Below are 16,856 nucleotides of genomic sequence, written 5' to 3' on the forward strand. Positions count from 1 at the left end.
CAATTCGTATCCTATTCACTGGAGAAACACATACATTGCACTCTCAATGTCACCTCGAACCCTGATGAGCAATATGAGGAAGACTGGGACGAGAACATGGCTCATCTACAACCCAAGATCACATGTTCAAGTATAGTGTGTGGCAAAGAAGGAGTGGCTGCAGAGGTTAAACTGGATGACTTTGCTGAAGAATGGTACCAGCTCACAGAATCTGCTCCACGTAACACTAACTGTGGGATTTGGCCATGAAGCTCGCAGTCTAGGCCCCATGATGAAGAGAGCACAAGGTTTGACCTGGATTGCCACTACAGACCCAGAAGTGCTGAAGGCCGCCACTGAAGACATGTGGAAGTTCAACATCCCTGCCACCACGGAAACCACACTCCCAGAACACTTGCCCATACCAAGACATCACGGTTTGTCCTGCACTGGCCGCATCAGACTAAACCAAGCCATTTCATCTTGATGTTGCAGAGATAGGTGGTGTTGTGAATGCAGTACTATTCCAAAGGCGTTCAACAGACCGATGTGTCCTCATTTACCATTCCTCCAAACTCGACACGGTCGAGACAGGACAAAGTTCGTGTGCCCGATACGTTGCAGCTGTAGCGAAAGCCATTGACAAAACCAGCCATGTCGTCATGGGACATCCAACTCAGATTCACACCCAGCATGGAGTTGCCGCTTTCCTCCAGAGCAAAGAGTTCACCTTCAGTGCAGCCCGGAAGACCAAACTTCAGGTCCAGTGCACTCAGTCACACATAACCTTTGTTCCAAGCATCAACAACATGGCGACCAACATTACAAGTGGAACACCCCATGTGTGTGGAGAACTTGCGATCAAGGAAAACAAGCTCAGACCAGACCTGAGTGCAGATCCTATTCTGAATGCTGATGCCTGGCTGTACACGGACGGTTGCTGCTACAAAGGAGAAGATGGCAATGTGGCCGCCTATGCTGTAGTGCAGCAACACCCAGATGGAAGTCACACCACCTTGGAAGCTGCAATCATTCCCCAGCCAGCTTCAGCTCAGTTAGCTGAAGTCACAGCCCTCACAAGAGCCCTAGAGCTGGGACAAGGAAAATTGTAAATGTCTACACTGACTCTGCATATGCACATGGAGCAGTTCAGCTTGATGGCCCGTCATGGGTAAGACGAGGCTTCCTGACCACCGGTGATCAACCGATCAGACATCAAGTTCCAATGAGACGCCTCCTGAGTGCAGTTCTGTTGCCCAGACGCCTGGCTGTCATGAAGTGCAAAGGACACGACACCAACCAAACCAGAATCAGTGCTGGAAATAATGCAGCTGACCAAGCTGCCAAGGAGGCAGGAGGTTACACGCCGCCTCAGATGGTCATGGCATCCCCCAGCCCAGCTCAGTTCCCTGAACTCACTGAAGACACGCTCATCCAAAGTCAGGAAAAAGCTGGACCGTATGAATGGTCCACATGGAGACAAAAGGGGGCCTTGAAGTCTAAAGAAGGCCTCTGGAGGTCCCATGATGGACGCATCGTTGCCTCGGCAGAACTTTGTGCCATGTTGCTCAAGGAAGCACATGGCCTCACCCATGAAGGAAAACTCAGAACCTTCCAGAGAATTTCAGCCCTATAGTGGCATCCAAATCTCGAGAGCATCTCCAATTTATTTTGTGACGAATGTTCCATTTGTGGGAACCCCAATCCTAGAAGACCTTTCCAAACGCCCATAGGTTCATATCCCGTTCCTGCCGTCTGTTTCCAAGACATCAGTATAGACTATACAGATATGGGTGCAGACATGAGAGTGCAGGGAATGAGATACATGTTGGTAATGGTATGTAGGTTTTCTAGATGGGTTGAAGCCATCCCCCCCAGACGGGAGGATGCAAAGTCAGTGATCAAGTGGCAGCAGAAGGACTTGATCCCCCGTTACGGGGTTCCACGGTTCATCCGCTCAGACAATGGCACACACTTTAACAACACACACCTAAGAGAGGTAGAGGCTGCCTTGGGCATTCACCACAAGTTTGGCTCAGTGTATCATCCACAGTCACAAGGCCTTGTAGAAAGAGCCAATCAAACGTTGAAAGCCAAAATTGCGAAGGTTTGTGCAGACACTTAAATGACATGGGTTGAAGCCCTGCCATTGGTGTTGATGACAATGAGGTCGTCCCCAGGCGGTAAGACACACCTGTCGCCACATGAACTGTTGACAGGCAGAGTTATGCCTGGTCCACCCAGGGATGGAGGTCACGTGCCACCCCTGGATGTACATTGAAATGTCAAGTTATATGAAGGTTTTAACTGCTGTTACTGTAGCTCTCTCCAATCAGGTCTCCAGGGCCCTGGCGACTGATCCGGAGGAAGCTGCAGGACCAAAGGTAAAAGTCGGTGACTGGGTAAGAGTTAAGGTTCACAAAAGAAAGTGGCCAGAACCCAGGTGGACTGGACCGTACGAGGTGAAGGAAATTACTTCACACTCGGCCCAGGTCAAAGGTAAATCAGGCGCACCTTGGCACCACCTGACACATTGTACCCCAGCACCTTCAACTTCCCGCCCATTGGCTGAAATAAGAACTAATTTGAAAAATGGAGAGGGTATAAGTTGTGCCTGTGTTACTCCTGGACTGCCATGGAGTCCTGTGCTTCTTCTGGTCGTAAAATTACTCCCAAGATTAAGACGTGCACAGCACAGGATGAAAAGGGGGAGGGCCAGAAGCCTTACAGCTTACCACTGGCGTTAAACATCACAAAGAGACGTGGTTGTATGATTGTATGTCTGTTTGTTTTTATTTGCTTCATTCAGAAGTAAAGAATTCCCAAAGAAATTGTTAAAATTACACTGTTTGGTAGCAATTTGTTGTTTCAGATTTTTCAATTATATCCAATCAATTAGAGGAAAGGAGAAACGGTTTAGTCCTCCAAATTTCTACATAAAATCAGATCATTTAATATCTTATTTTATTTTAACCTGACACAGCAGGGCTAATAGTAAAGACCATTTTAATACTCCACAAGTTACTAATTGGATTCGTAATATAAATTCAAGGATGAGTGATTCACTACATCACATTAAGGTGTCCTTTTAAAGCCCATCTCTAAGTACAGTTTATGTGCAAAGTTTTTCCTTCTCTTTCTCTGTTTGTATTATATTTAAGCCACTTACACCCATACAAAAGTTTCATCCGCGACTGTGGCCTTGTGAGAATGAGATAACAATGTTTTTTGTTTTTAGTCTGGTAAAGTTGCTGCTCCGATGAAATGAGCCCAGTGAAAGTTCAATAACAGCTGATCTGTTCTGCAATGCTCAGGTTTGATGAGAAGGGAAATCAAGCTCTTCTCTTTGGTTGTTGAAAAGCTGTTTTATTGACTTTTATTAATTTTGTTAACAAATGTTCGGTGGGGAAGCAGTTGAGATAATGCACTACGCCAGGGAAGTGTAGGTTTAACCATGCTTGACTACAAATGGAAAAGTACATGCCATATGTTACAACAGACGTGGATCAAACTATTGTCTCACTCATTTGCGTAATTCAAGGTTTACTGTATGCTTTGAAATTCTCATTGTTAGCTTAAATACTAAATTTAGTCTCTTTTGCATGTGTATACACTGAGATCTCACAAAATGTTTGGTCATGGAAAGTTGGTTTAAAGATATTGAAAGTCATAGAAAAGTCATGGAAATCCATGAGTTAAAAATGTGTATGAACCCTGTGTATTATACATCAGGAGGTGTTGTGTAAGTCAGTGCTAAAAATGAATCATGTTACTGATGTAACTAAATTAGTTAACTTTATCAGGGCAGGAGCTGAATCACAGACAGTTTGTTGCACTTTTGGAGGAGCATGAGACTGAACATGGGGACATAGGCTCCCACACAGCTGTCAGATGGCTCAGTCTGGACAAAGTGCTCAAAACAGTATGGGACCTGAGAGCAGAGATTCAAGAGTTTTGTGAAAAGAAAGGCAAGGACAGCCCAGAGCTCTCAGATGCAGACTGGATGGAAGATGAGGTAAATAGAGAGTTTAATTCTGCGTGGACAGATTAATTTGCTTTCACTGCCAACGATGCAACGATGCAGGTGTATGACAATTCACCATACATTGTCATACACCTGTATGCTTGATATGTGGCGAGGAATTAGCAAGCAATAAGAAATGTCATGTTGAAAGACATTTCCAGAGCGAGCACACAGCATCTGCTGAAAAGTACCAAGCTGGAGATGAGCAAAAAAAGTTCTGTGTTTCATTTAATTCAAAGTAGGCCTACACATGTATTATGTTCTCCTCTTCATAAGAGTTTGGTGTTTTCCTTTTTTGTAACAGGTTAAAATAGCAGTTAAACAGTTTTTTTATTGTCGTTCTTTAATTTAATAAATGCAACAAACTATAGTTTTTATATATATTGTATAACTATATATATAACTTTATAACCTGTGTAATCAAATATTTGTTTGGCTCCAGGCAGATTTAATTTGGGGGAAGAGGGGGCAAAATTGCTCTTTCGATACTAAAGGTTGACTACCCCTGGGTTAGTATGACACAAACACTAACTCACTCACTCACATGTCTCCCTTTCTCACACACACTCACACACACAAGTCTCCATTTCACACACACTTATTTAATCACTTTCTCTCTCTTTCTCTTTGTCTCTCTCTCTCACACACATACACACACACATAGTCAAAATAGATTTTTTTTTTTGGGGGGGGGCCTCAAAATTGTTCTTTGCCCAGGGCCTCCAATTAGCCAGAACCGCCCCTGTTTGCATCTACTCCTCCCAATATTTTGCGCAGTCGGGTAGAAACGCCCGATAGTGCATATTCATGAAGTCATGCGTACTAAATGTAGAGCGCGTGTTATTCTGAACGCAATCCTCAGTGCACACTGTTAGTAGATCACTTGCATGTTTCTTTTACTGGTGAAATCAAGTTTGCACACGTTTTTACACTCGCAAACATTTAGAAGAGATCAGGCCCCAAGACTGTCAGAGCCATTTGGGAAAGATATATTTTAAAGTTATTTTCTGACACACTTGATTGAATGACCAGTTTCACATATGCATTGCAGCTTTGGGCTTGACTGGGACTAATTGGGACTGCAGCCAGTCAATGCTTTTGATTGGGTGAATGGTAAATCTGCTACCTGTACTTGTTAAGCTTTTTTTTGGTGTTGAAGCTATGGAGCGGAGAGCACACTAGTCTTCTACCATGCTCATACTCCAATCCACGTTTTTTTAATTGGATTACTGATTTTATTTATTTGGTTATTATTCACTACAAGAAGAGAGTTACGGTAAGGTGATATGATTATGTGTGGTACCTACACATTAGACTTATCTGCCCGTACAGACAGACAGACAGACAGACAGACAGACATCATCAAAACATCATCCATCCTGTTTAATAAACATGCTTTCTTTAAGTTCATGTTTACCTTCAAAGAGACAGATCAGTGTGGAAATGTAATTGTGAAATTGTGAAAGTAATACTGAAATCAGGCTACTAGTTTAGTGTTTTAGACCACCTGATGGGATCAAACTTATTTAAATTTTTTTCATAACACCTAGAGTTAATCTGATCCCAGCTCAATTCCTATCGATCAGAGGAGGAAGCCAATATAACTGAGGAGGAAGAGGTCTGACAGCATGTTAAGCAGCTGCCTTAATTTTTCAATACAAATCTGTTTGTTATCAAAACTAGTTCACAGTAAGATAGGTATATTTGATGTGTTATAAAAACCAACTGAAACCGTGTGCAGGTGCACAAAGCGAAAGATCAGAATTTTGTTAAAGACTTACAACCAAGCCCAACGTGGTCACAGTAAGTACATTCCACAACAGGAGAATGGTGCCACTCTGTGGTGAAACTGCAAAGACACACAGCAGCTTATAGAGAGCTCGGTATTATATGTCCCACTCGACACAGGGTTTATACACATTTTGACCAATGTACTTCCATGACTTTTCCATGACTTTTCAATAACTTTAAACCAAATTTCCATGACCGAACATTTTGTGAAATCTCGGTGTATACGCGAAAAAGTGACAAAATGTAGCATTCAAACTAAAAAGGAGAATTCCAAGGCATACAGTATACCTTAAATGACACAAACCCAAGTATGCCTGCTTATAGATTGAGCTTATTTCTTTAAAAGCATATGAATTATTTAAAACTCAGCGTAAATGAACTAGGGATGGGCATTTGATTAAATTGTCTTAATCGACCGTCGGGAGAATTAATGATCGATTTTCGATTAATCATTAATATTTTTATATTAAAATTCACTATTTATAGGCTATATTAAAATGCAGTGAAAATAGAAAAAACACAGCGTGTTCATCTTTTTATAAAGACCTCAATGAGGTCTTTAAACTCTTGTGGCAGTTAAACAGGATCAGTTCAATGGTTACACTTGAAAATATGCGCTGCTGTACTCTTAAGCCCCGATGAGAGAACAGCACTGACCGACAGCTAGCTGCTGACAGCTAGCTGCTGACAGCAGCTAGCTGGATTTGATGGTTCTCGATCTCTCACTCGATTAATTATGCCCATCCCTAAAATGAGCGACAAAAAAATATGAATATAACAAATTTCCATGACTTTTCCAAAACTTTTGGGAGATTATTTTTTTCTATTACTTTTCCAGACCTGGAAAAACACATTTAAAAATTCCATGACTATTCCAGGTTTTCCATGAACCCTGTCCACAACAAACAACATACAAGGTTAGTTCATATAGTAATGCTTCCATTCAACTCACTGGGCTCGCTTAAAGCTTTGATGAGGATGAAAGTGGTTTGTGCTCACTGTCACCACATGTCAACCCAACTAAGCACCAAAAGGGAGATATTATAAAGCAACAGGTTAGACATTGCTCGCAACAAACCACATGAGGGAACATATTTCTCCAGGAAAGTTCTACATACTTCTACAGTCTTAAACACTGAAGGTGTCCTGAATGATCATGGTGGAATATATATGGCATAACACATATCAATCTATAAAATAGCATTAGTTAGTAAATCCCTTAATATGTACCATCCCATTACAGTTTTTTTCGATTGCATAAACACTACAATCAAAAGTATTACACAATTATCAAAACCTGACACTCAAGGAGCAAAACATGGGCCCAGATCTGCACCACTATAAGCACAATGTCAGCTTCACACTTTTTGCAAAACAATACACACAGTGTTCTGCAAAACACTAAACACACTTATATACATTAGACACAGAAGTATATCAAGATGTCACTTCCTTGCAATTCCTAAGCACTGATGGTCAAATTACCACCCCTATGGGCCAATTAGTTCAACACAGCCATCAGGTGTTTACAGTTTTTTCGATTGCATAAACACTAAAATCTAAAGTATAACACAATTATCAAACCTAACACTCAAGGAGCAAAACATGGCCCAGATCTGCACCACTATAAGCACAATGTCAGCTTCACACTTTTTGCAAAACAGTACACACAGTGATCTGCAAAACACTAAACACACTTGTATACATTAAACACAGAAGTATATCATGATGTCACTTCCTTGCAATTCCTAAGCACTGCTGTCAAATGACCACCCCTATGGGCCAATTGGTTAAACATTTTAGTGTTTATGCAATCGAAAAAAACTGTAATTCACACCTAAAACAAATTTCTAGGACAGCCTTTTTCCACTTGCGTAATATCTCAACAATTAGACATGTCCATTCGCAAAAAGATGCAGAAACACTTGTCCACGTTTTTGTTACATCGAGACTGGACTATTGTAATTCATTACTATCAGGCTCGAGCAGTAAGTCGTTAAAGACTCTATAGCTTGTCCAAAATGCCGCATCACGTCTCCTGACGAGAACCAAGAAAAGAGAGCACATTTCTCCAGTATTAGCATCGCTACACTGGCTTCCGGTTAAATCTAGAATAGAATTTAAAATTCTCCTCCTCACCTTCAAGGCCCTGAATAATATGGCGCCATTTTACCTAAAAGAGCTGTTAGTACTCTATCAATCAACTAGATCCCTCCGCTCCCAGAATTCAGGCTTACTTGTCGTCCCTAAAGTCTCTAAAAGTAGAGTAGGAGCCAGAGCTTTTGGCCATCAAGCCCCTCTCCTGTGGAATAAGTTACCACTTTCAGTTCGGGAGGCAGACACCATCTTTTCTTTTAAGAGTAGGCTCAAAACCTTCCTTTTTGATAAAGCTTATAGTTAGAGCTAATTAGTGCGGCAGAACGTTACTTTTCCTATGTTCTAAATTAGGAAGTGTTTAGTTTAAAAAGGCATAGAGGTATTGATGGCTGATCTACTGAGTGGGCCACATGGTTTTCATCGTACTACCATACAAACCAGCAGCCAGTCAGATTTACCTTGAGCGTCAGTGCACTCCCAAGTTCGGCGTGTATCATTGTATCATTGATTACAAGGCAAAAACCCCTGATGACGCTAAGACGCAAAGGGAATTTAAGACACATGACACACGGAGCTGATGATGATCTGGATGGCGGATCATGATCTGGCTGGCTGCTGACCATAGACTATGATTGCAGCAGGACTACTTGACATATAGTATTGAAGTTGTCCTTCAAGATGTTTACCCTCATCAATGCTGCTAAGAGCTTTAATCTTGATGATGTTTTCCTACACCTGACATCTATTGCACTTCTGTCCGTCCTGGGAGAGGGATCCCTCACATGTGGCTCTCTCTGAGGTTTCTACGTATTTTTACCCTGTTAAAAGGGTTTTTAGTAGTTTTTCCTTACTCTAGCTGAGGGTTAAGGACAGAGGATGTCACACCATGTTAAAGCCCTATGAGACGAATTGTGATATGTGAATATGGGCTATACAAATAAAATTTGATTTGATTTGATTTAGTAATATAAAAATCTATATTTGGCTTCAGGATGAAAATGAAAAATTCACTGAGGGCTGGGTGACGTGTTTGAGTCCACAAAACACTTTTGAAGTGTCAGGGTTAAACAGTGTTCCAGCCAAATACAATACAATTGAAGTTTATGGGGACCACTTCTTCAGACGTAATAAAACAACAAATGATAACATGCGTCCGTAGTCCTACTGGTCCTGTGGTATCATCTAAATGTGCAGAAGCCCTGACATTCAAATCCGTCTAGAAACTACATAATTTACACCACGTTTTAAGTCTATTGTCCAATACTAGAAGTAACAATGCTAGCGGATACAGCGAGGCTAACGCACAACCCGCACGTGCACTTGTGAGAGAACTTATGTGCAGTGTGTGTGGTGTTTCCAGTGTGTGCGTGCAAAGTGAACATTTCGGCTAAAACATGGGGTAAATGAACCTGTTTCCAGCTGAATTCGAATGTCGGGGCTACCGGCAGGTGAACAGCACCACACGAGCATTATGGAGACATGTAATGCTTTTTTTCTGTCGTTTAATTGCGTCTAAAGGTGTGAGGGAGGTGATATGAGGTGATAGAAGTTTAGTGAGTGCCCTGATCTACAGTTAGCCCAGGGGGGAAAAAATCTTTGTCTGTCAGTATTCAAGTGCAACTAATTTAGTGACAAGACACTTGTCAACAACACCACCAGATGGCAGTGTTCTTTTGGGGTACCTCTGTGACTGCAGCAGAGATAGGGGTACAGCTGACTCAGAGAGGGGCAGCCATCTTGTTTTGCTGCAGTGGAGTGTGCGTTGTTTTCCACGACAATACCAACTGTTATCTGAAGGTAAACATCCTGTAGTGTGACTTTTGTACTAAATAGGAAGTGCTGGTTATTTGAAGGTGTTGGATACGAGGATACTAAAAGGCCTTGTCCTGTCAGTTTCAATGTGGACTGGCCCGTCAGTCCAATTTTTGTATTTTGTCGGTGGAATAATACCACCATTCTCTTGATTTCTCCGTACAGTTGTCCAAAACAGTTTCTATATAATTGAGTTTTCTGGAGTACAAAAGGTTAGTAGGCTGGAGAAGGAGTAAGTGTTGGATGATCAATGCAACAGATCGTACTGATTCATTATTTAACTGGCAAAAATATCAGTATTCATACTTGATTCAGCTTCATAGAGCCTGCTGCTTAATATTTAGTTAGGATAATAAAGTAGAACACCATATCATGTTAATCCACTGTTATAAGCAGACTTCAATCAATCAACCAATCACAACCCCTTAATCACAAATCACAATTTGTCTCTGAACAAGGTGCAACAATCTAGACTAAACCGTCAGGGTGTTCATTGATGATATATGTAAATGTACTCCTTTTACATATTAAGAAAGTACAGAAATTGCTGTTTTGAAAGATGATGTTAAATCTTTAATTGATATGTGTGTATTCTGTCTTTCTACGAGCTGCCACATTGCACCTTTTATACATTTTAGTGCAGATCAAAGTGCTACACAGATCAGCTGATCCGCCAATGATATAAAAAGTGGAAGATTAGAAAGGAAAAATAACTAAATTGCTCACAAATTAAATACAGAAAATGTATTTTAAAGGGTTGGACAAAAGCTAGACTCTGAGCTGTTTTACAATTAACCTTACAAGGCAGGACTGGAATTACATACCCTCCCTGCTCTCCCATAATGGTCACACCACTAGCAAAAAGAAGAAAAAAAATATACACCAAAGATATACCAAAGATACGCATGGGTCCCTAAAATACATGTCTGTGTTTGTAAGATGAAATGACTGCGATGGGATTCCTTTGTTTGTACATCACAGGTGTTTGACAGCATGCAGCCCCCTCTCACACTCAACACAACAGATTTGTGATGTTCATGAGAGTGTTGCTAAAAATTCTACAGGAAGAAACCCAAATATTTTGTTTTCTCACAAATGGTAAGAGAACCGTCAGGATGGAGCAGCAGTGCTCTTCTTCTCTGACAAATTTAAAGTGATATTTTAGTTTACAATGGAGGAAAAAAGATCCTTCCACACTCTCTGAAAACTGCCCTTGAGACATGACAACTCCTGGACACATCACTGGCTACAGCTCCATCTCTGTTGAACGATGAAACTGATGACAAATTCCTTCATCCCTCATCACACGTGTGCAGCTAATCGGTGTAACACACAGGGATGTACACGCTTGGCACTTGGCTTAGGGGCTGAGCTGCCTGAGTGAATCATTCAGAAGTCGCCCGTTATCAGAGTGCTGTCTGGCCGCTAAGCGCTTCCCTCTGGCCAGGGCGTACAATCACTTGTTTTCAGAAGCAGTGCTCTGCTGCTTACATTATTCCCATTTATCACAGGGTGAGCTTGTCAATTCCATTCAGATCCTACATGTGTCAATGTCTGGCAGAGGACTGTGCATTTCATATTTCTGTGGCTGGAAGATGGTCTGATGGAAGATATCACTTTTGTGTCCCCAACCCCCAAATATCACTTTATTACTCCCATATCTATGTCTACATTGATGCTTTCATACCTCCTCTTATCATAATTACACCAGTCGACTTAAATTAATTTCATGACATTACTATTTTAACTTTGGAAGAATTTGTCACGGTTCGTTTCTAGTTCAGTTTTGAATGCTCCTGTAATATTGTCACAGATAGTAACAAGCACAAACAGCTTTACAAATGCGAAGAGACCCAGAGTTCCTCCATCCTCAAATTTCTAAATGAAGCTGCTTATGGCCAAGTAATAACATTATAGATGCTGTATTCAACACAGGAGCTTCACCTGGTAAATCGGGTTTAAATCATCACAGGTCCTCCAATTTAACTGATCATAGAGGTGTTCGTCTCTACCCTGTAGGACAGACAGCATGAGATGTTGCAGATACACTGTTGAAATCACTGGCGAGAAAAAAAAGTCCTTACCTTTTTACAATGTGAACACCAGGTTAAAGGAAGAATCACAGATCGGTCTTTCCTCAGACAGAGAATGTACACAACCTGGATCTCTGCTATGAACTGTCGGCTTAAGTCAGAGGCAGTTACAGTCTGTCATACATACTGGTGTTCAGCCTGACCCAAAGCCCTTTCCTGCTCTATGGATCTAAAGCCATCAAACTAAAGGCCTCCACAACATCTCCATTTAAAATGATATTATGTATCTCTTATGAGACTGCCTCGCATAACATATACAGTGCTGACTTGTAATTTTCAATAAATAAACACCAACAGAAATATTGCAACAGTGATTAACTTAAAATTTTCAGCATAATCGCTCAGAGTTAATTCAAGAGTTATTCATGTATACTGGTCATGCATGTGCCAGTGTAAACAGGAAGTAGATGTGCTACTCTATTGGTTGCTTAGTTGCAGAAAATACTACAAATGAGGCACAGCAATGATGAAAAGTAAGAGCAGGGATTTTTTTTCTTTGACTGACACCAAGGTGGAATTGACACGGTAAGCAACACTTTACATTCACCACTAAGTGAGTAGTGACAGAAGCAGTCAAAACATCTCTGTTTTTGCACAATCAGACTGAAATGCAACCCTGGAGTTTTCAAACTGAAATTAGGCTAGCAGCATTTTCAAAGTTCTCCATTGAATTAAATGTAGCAGCAGTGATGCATTTTATAAAAAAAACATAATGATGTGGAAGTAGCCTTGGGGTCCTTAACCAGGGGTGGAGCTAAGTGTGGAGTTTGAAAATAAATAAATAATCGAATTTTCTTGTCTTTATTAAAGCCAAAATTGTAAACAATACACATACATATTACGCCAAAAGGCATCTAGCCCGTCGGCCCTGCCAGAGAAGAAGTGAAGTGTTTGTTTCATTCAGTTATCCCTGTCAGTCAACAAGCCGGTAGACAGGATGGAAATGAGGATGGACTCCAAGACGAGAAGTCAACCTCAGCAGCTGCCATTCATTTCAGCAGCATCAGCCTGTGTACCACTGATAGATGTTGTTTCAGGTTTTCAGAATCCACATGGCCAGAAAAGCCTGCAGCTCACTTACAAAACAAGACATCAGAAGACATTCCATCCCTCTGTAGGGGTTTGGTAACATAACTCGGTCTAATTAGCATAGCATAGTACAGCTGCACAGGCCAATTTAGGCTTTTTCCAGTATATCTCAAATGATTTGGATTTGATGTATTCACTGAGTTGTTTCATAATTAAAATAAATTGATATTGGTATGTTAACCCACATATTTGTTGCACAACCAGTACTAAGTATTCCACGTAACTAATCTGGCACCTTTATCTTACATGAATCATCTTAACTATAAAACCCTGAAAAAATGTAGTCACATTGGCCATCTTGGAGTCTGTCATCTTTTACTTGCTCTATTTAATGAAATATATAGACAGACATTTTATATATTGACATCATGATGGTATATTTGTTTTAAAATAACATCTAGAGAGCCAATTAGCAATATTTTAAATAGATGTGTCATGGGTATAGCAGCTTTTGAGAATCAAACATCAGACCTTCAGCAAAAGATTGAAAAGCTGATATACTGGAAATCTAGACTAATTTGTACACATTCCATTCTCTAACCATAGTTTACTTAGGTCACATAGTTTACATTCCCTATGACCTAAACCATAATGTTGCCTTGCGCAGGTAGTAGAGATAAACTTTAAAATCGTTGTCATTAAGCATATCTGGTGTTAACATCTTTAGTCTTTACAGCGTGATTGCTGTGAGCTACTTTCCTGTATTAGTGATGGATTATATGAAAATTATTATTTAAATCAATATAATTTTATCTCTTGAATTAATTTCAATTGTATGTGCATATATCATTGATTAATTCATTTGATATTCAGTAATACTGTAAAAAGGCTTTGACTTTGATAATCCTCACACTAACATGTGTCGTGGCGAGATTTCTCACCAGAGGGCAGTAGAATGTCACTGGGAGCTGTCTGATCTAAATCCATCTTCAATAAATCCCACACAAAAACGTGTCATCGTTTAGGCTGGTGGAGAAGCAAAGCAAAAGTCTCAGTACTTTACAACCTGATATAAAGTCTAACTAGAAACATTTACATAATTTATTGCCCTATTAAAACGATTTATGCCATTTACAAAAGGAATTAACAGTGACTATAAAAAGGTTTTCACGATTGCTTTACTACCTTAAAAACATCCAAAACACTTCTCTCTGCAAGTGGAGAACTCTTACTGTGCCCAGACGCCGCCTCCACCCTATCACCTCTCTCTTGTCCTTCCAATTAATTCCTAGCCATGACTAGTCTCATCTCCTCCGACATGGCAGGACAGGGCCGGCCGTGATGGATGTGACATTAACGGGAAATGAAGCTGGGGAGATGCGACGCCCCAGTCCAATAGTGGCATTTGTCACTGCCCTGGTCATGCAGATTGGGCCAGCCTTGCCCGCTGACTAAGATTAATGATGACGGTGGCCCTGTCTTTGTCTCCCTGTGTGGCTTCCCCAAGCACGGCACAGTCTCCAAACATGACCTGTCTCACATTAACCCCACACAGATCGGGGACACAACATGCACCCTGACATGTAAATATGGGTTCCTATCTCATTGCTTCCTTTCATATTTATTGTTGCTGAATAGTGAAATGGATATGTTGGTTCTAATGAATTCATGATTGAATGAGGCAATTATGATATACTAAGAGTAAAACATTGACAAATTATTTAAAGATGTTTGATGAGGTAGATTGTGAGTATTTGGAATGGTGTACAATATACTGGGAGGACCACATCCTGGCCTTGTAATAAAGAAATGGAATAACCTTAAGCATCATGCATGGCTGCACAGAAAATGTTTTTTCCCTGACAGATGAGGTAGCTGGGGCAGGCTCAGATGGATGGGGAATTGGGCTGGTTGTATAAGACTACAGGGATGCAGCACATTCCCCAGGTCATCCATCATTCGCTGACACATCCACTTATATCCGCACCACACATACATACAGATGTAATCCTCCGTTTGATCAGCAATCTGGCAATTCCTACACAGCACACGTTCAACCCTGGTCTATCCCTGCCTCTCTGTGTTCTTTGTGTGCATGCATTGATGATTTCATAGAAATTAAAGCATTAAAACAGTACAACTTTAATAATAATAATAATAATAATAATAATAATAATAATAATAATAATAATAATAGACATTAGATTAAATCAATCTTTCTGTAAGGAGTTTGCAAGTTTTCCCTGTGTATGCGTGGGTTTTCTCAAGATACTCCAGCTTCCTCCCACAGTCCAAAAACATGCAGACTGGGGTTAGGTTAATTGGAATCTCTAAATTAACAATAGGTTTGAATATGAGAGTGAATGATTGTTTGTTAGGAGAGAATTTTTAGTTGGAGAACACTGTGACATAGATTGCTGGTTGACACCTACAGAAGACTTATCTTAGACTAAACAGTAAAGGAACAGAGGAAATGTCTGAGATGATCAAAACATTTTTAGACGATTGAACTCTTTCGGGGGTTTTAGTTGGTTGCTATTCAATCAATCTTTGAAATGAATTTGTATATGCATATGTATGCAACAGAAAAAGCCTAACCATATGTATTGTATAGATGTAATGAGGGACTCTTAATTATATTACTTAATTATTTGCCAAGTCAAATAAATTGATCAGTGCAATGTTGTCACACATCATTTTTGTGTTTTATTTTAATTTGCATGTGGTGCGAGTGTACAGACACTACTTGAGTTCAGAAACCATTCTCACAAGAAAGCGTGTGTACACTGCAGACTGTATATAAAGAGACAGTGATGGGCAGTATTTGTGATACATGTATTTGAAATGCATATTTGAAATACAAAATAGTATTTGTCATTTGGATTTGATATTTCTGATGAAAATCTATTCATATAGTCATCACGTGAGGCATCTACGTGATGACATCATAAAAATTTAAATCTATGCATGCAGCCTGTTTGGTGTCTACTCAGTAATTTGTTCATGTTTGTTCAGATCAGAGCATTGAGGTTAAAAAAAAAAGTATGATCCAACACAAAGCCAGACCTAAAGAAACAAGCACAAGATGAGAAATGTGTTGGTTGCAGCTCTCCATCGATTTTTAACATGAATTGCTACAATTCTCAACAGTTACTGTTAGATCTTGGTGTTTGTTTTAGTATCCATGACAAAATCAAATGTAGGTGTTCCAACTAAATATTTAACCTGCGTAACGTTAGTAACCCTCACAGTTAATGTTAGCATGCTCCTTTCAGCCTATGTGAAGTTGTTGTCGAATGTGCACAGGAAAACACTCTGAAGTGTTTAAGAGTTGTTCTACAACATTACTTTATAATGCCACGAGAAGGTTCAATCAATGAAACACACACATGGGTTTTGGGCCTTATTGTCAGGCTACTTTGTGCTGCAAAGCCATGAAACCACAGGTTGTTAACCTGATCACCACTGCCTTTTGTTGTCGCTCACAACTTCTCTTAGTCAAAGTGTGTAACTTAGTGTTTCATTTTTCATGAGAACTGGAATTTAATAAATATTCTGATAAGAATATTAATGTGTTTTTGTCCTCTAAAACCCACATTCTGCTGCTCAATAGATCCAGTGGTTAGAATTTGGTTTGTTGGCTACTCCTTAATAAGGTCACTTTCTACTTTCTGATTACATTTCAAAACGAATTGATCATGATAAGGTGCTCAAATGTTTGTTTACAACTTCCAAATAGGTTTCCAATGGTTGCTAACTTAATAATTGATTTCTAAATGACCATATCCTTATTTATTTGGATCATGCATCTGCATAACATTGCATCATTATTGTTGTCGTTCATTTTGAAACATGGCATGGCTGCTGAAGTTAATGGTCTGTTTTGATACACAGATAAACATTATTGTAATTTGATATTTTATTTTAAAATACTTTTGGATGTATATTTGCCCCTCGATATATCACTGGGTGAGGGTCAAGAGCAGGATGGGTCGTAACAGGGGGAGATAAGTTACTCTGGAGATCAATGG

At 40.1% G+C, this 16,856-nt stretch overlaps 1 protein-coding gene across 1 annotated transcript; it reads left to right on the plus strand.

Moving 5' to 3' along the window:
* Positions 1 to 268: 268 nt before the first annotated feature.
* Positions 269 to 1,615, plus strand: LOC128460592 (uncharacterized). Its single transcript, XM_053445836.1, has 3 exons — positions 269 to 416; positions 475 to 1,087; positions 1,240 to 1,615. Exons 1-3 carry the CDS (start codon positions 269 to 271, stop codon positions 1,613 to 1,615), a joined length of 1,137 nt encoding a protein of 378 aa, XP_053301811.1.
* Positions 1,616 to 16,856: the final 15,241 nt, after the last annotated feature.

The sequence above is a fragment of the Pleuronectes platessa genome, chromosome 17 (genome assembly GCF_947347685.1).
Source record: "Pleuronectes platessa chromosome 17, fPlePla1.1, whole genome shotgun sequence".
In the NCBI taxonomy this organism is placed as follows: domain Eukaryota; kingdom Metazoa; phylum Chordata; class Actinopteri; order Pleuronectiformes; family Pleuronectidae; genus Pleuronectes; species Pleuronectes platessa.

Bases quoted from the DNA above. Each gene is read 5' to 3' on its own strand.
- LOC128460592 (XM_053445836.1), top strand. From the start codon at position 269: ATGATGAAGAGAGCACAAGGTTTGACCTGGATTGCCACTACAGACCCA. The intron at 417-474 runs GTTTGTCCTGCA...TTGATGTTGCAG, and splicing joins GCCCATACCAAGACATCACG to AGATAGGTGGTGTTGTGAAT. The intron at 1,088-1,239 runs GTAAATGTCTAC...TCTGTTGCCCAG, and splicing joins GAGCTGGGACAAGGAAAATT to ACGCCTGGCTGTCATGAAGT.